General features: G+C 44.3%; 1 protein-coding gene across 1 annotated transcript in view; it reads right to left on the reverse strand.

Moving 5' to 3' along the window:
- Positions 1–1,350, reverse strand: part of LOC101853371 (dynein heavy chain 8, axonemal) — a gene marked incomplete at its 3' end in the record, with an annotated part of 107,937 nt that overhangs the window by 34,263 nt on the left and 72,324 nt on the right. Inside the window, 2 exon segments of the mRNA XM_035968421.1 lie at positions 345–443; positions 999–1,160. Coding sequence (XP_035824314.1) covers positions 345–443; positions 999–1,160 — 261 coding nt within the window.

Below are 1,350 nucleotides of genomic sequence, written 5' to 3' on the forward strand. Positions count from 1 at the left end.
GCGTAAAAAAGAAGGAGGAGAGATAAGGACGATAGATGTTTAAGAGGAAAGAAGGAGCAAACCACAACAGAGCACCCGCCAACCATTTCTGAGTGTGAGGTAGGGGAAGTGTTATAGCCCGCCAGAAGTTAGGCTAGTTTGAAAGTTACATACTATTACAGTTGAGTCCGCTTAAATCGAAATCTGAAGGACCATCGGATTTCCTTTGATATATTCAGGCTTTTCATTTACAGAGGTTCCTCAAATCTTACGGTTTTCCTCCTTTTTTCGGATTAACCGTTTTCGGTTTAAGCATACTCCACTTTATATAATATAATATAGACAACTTCTAGGTTTCTATTGACCTTGAGAGAGGACATGAGCACTCGTATACAGCACGTCTTGCCTGCACCGGTGGGGCCGAGAGTCATGATCCCGTGGCGAACTCGCTGCGTCTCAAACAGCTGTAAAGAGAGAGCGAGAGAGACTTCAAACATCACAGTTTGTTACTGGATATGAAAGAGAGAGCGAGAGAGAGAGGGGGGGGGAGCAAACATCAGTTTGTTACTGGGCTCTGACGTCCCTATATCAACACAGGCCAAGTAAGACTTGGGACCCCTGAATAAGTCGTTTATGTTAAAATTTGTGATTCGAACCAGCGTCATAACCCTCATAGTACAGTATTATACCTACTGATGATCTCCAACCATTTCCCTCTCACAATTGTGATAATGAGTAATAATATATCTGATGATAATAGATTGGCAAACTGAAACCAAATCTGATGAAACCTTTCACAGTAAAACTCTCTCCACTGATATTTTCTTGACTTACAATAATTTGGACTGTGTGACAACTGGTAGATCCTCTATCACAAAGATACCTCAACCACCCCACCCCACCCCAACGTCAAATCCCTGATAACTGAACTGTGTGGTTATTGGTGTACATCCCTAAGCCACATTGACACCATACACCCCCCCAAGTCATTCCCCTACCCCTCTCCCTCCCTCTCATACCTGCACAATTTTCAGGTTCCAAGTGTCGTAGTTAATTAGGTCCCTCTCGGTGATGCGCTTGTTGAGAGAAGCCTGAAGGTCGACGTAGGTGGCGCTGTCCAGTGAAATGCCCGGGAACAAATCGGAGATCAGACTCAGGAACAACGGCTCGTCTTCGTCCACCTGTGGATGTGTAGCTTGTTTGCGTGTTTGTTTTGTTTTTTGTTTGGTCGGTTGTTTGTTTGTTTGTTTGATTGATTGATTGGATCTAGAGAAGCACACCAATAGACCAACGGCTGTTCAGTACAGGGAAAGCGGCAATACACACATACACACACACACACACACACACACACACACACACACACACACA

The sequence above is a fragment of the Aplysia californica genome, unplaced genomic scaffold, assembly GCF_000002075.1.
Source record: "Aplysia californica isolate F4 #8 unplaced genomic scaffold, AplCal3.0 scaffold00058, whole genome shotgun sequence".
NCBI classification, from domain to species: Eukaryota; Metazoa; Mollusca; class Gastropoda; order Aplysiida; family Aplysiidae; genus Aplysia; species Aplysia californica.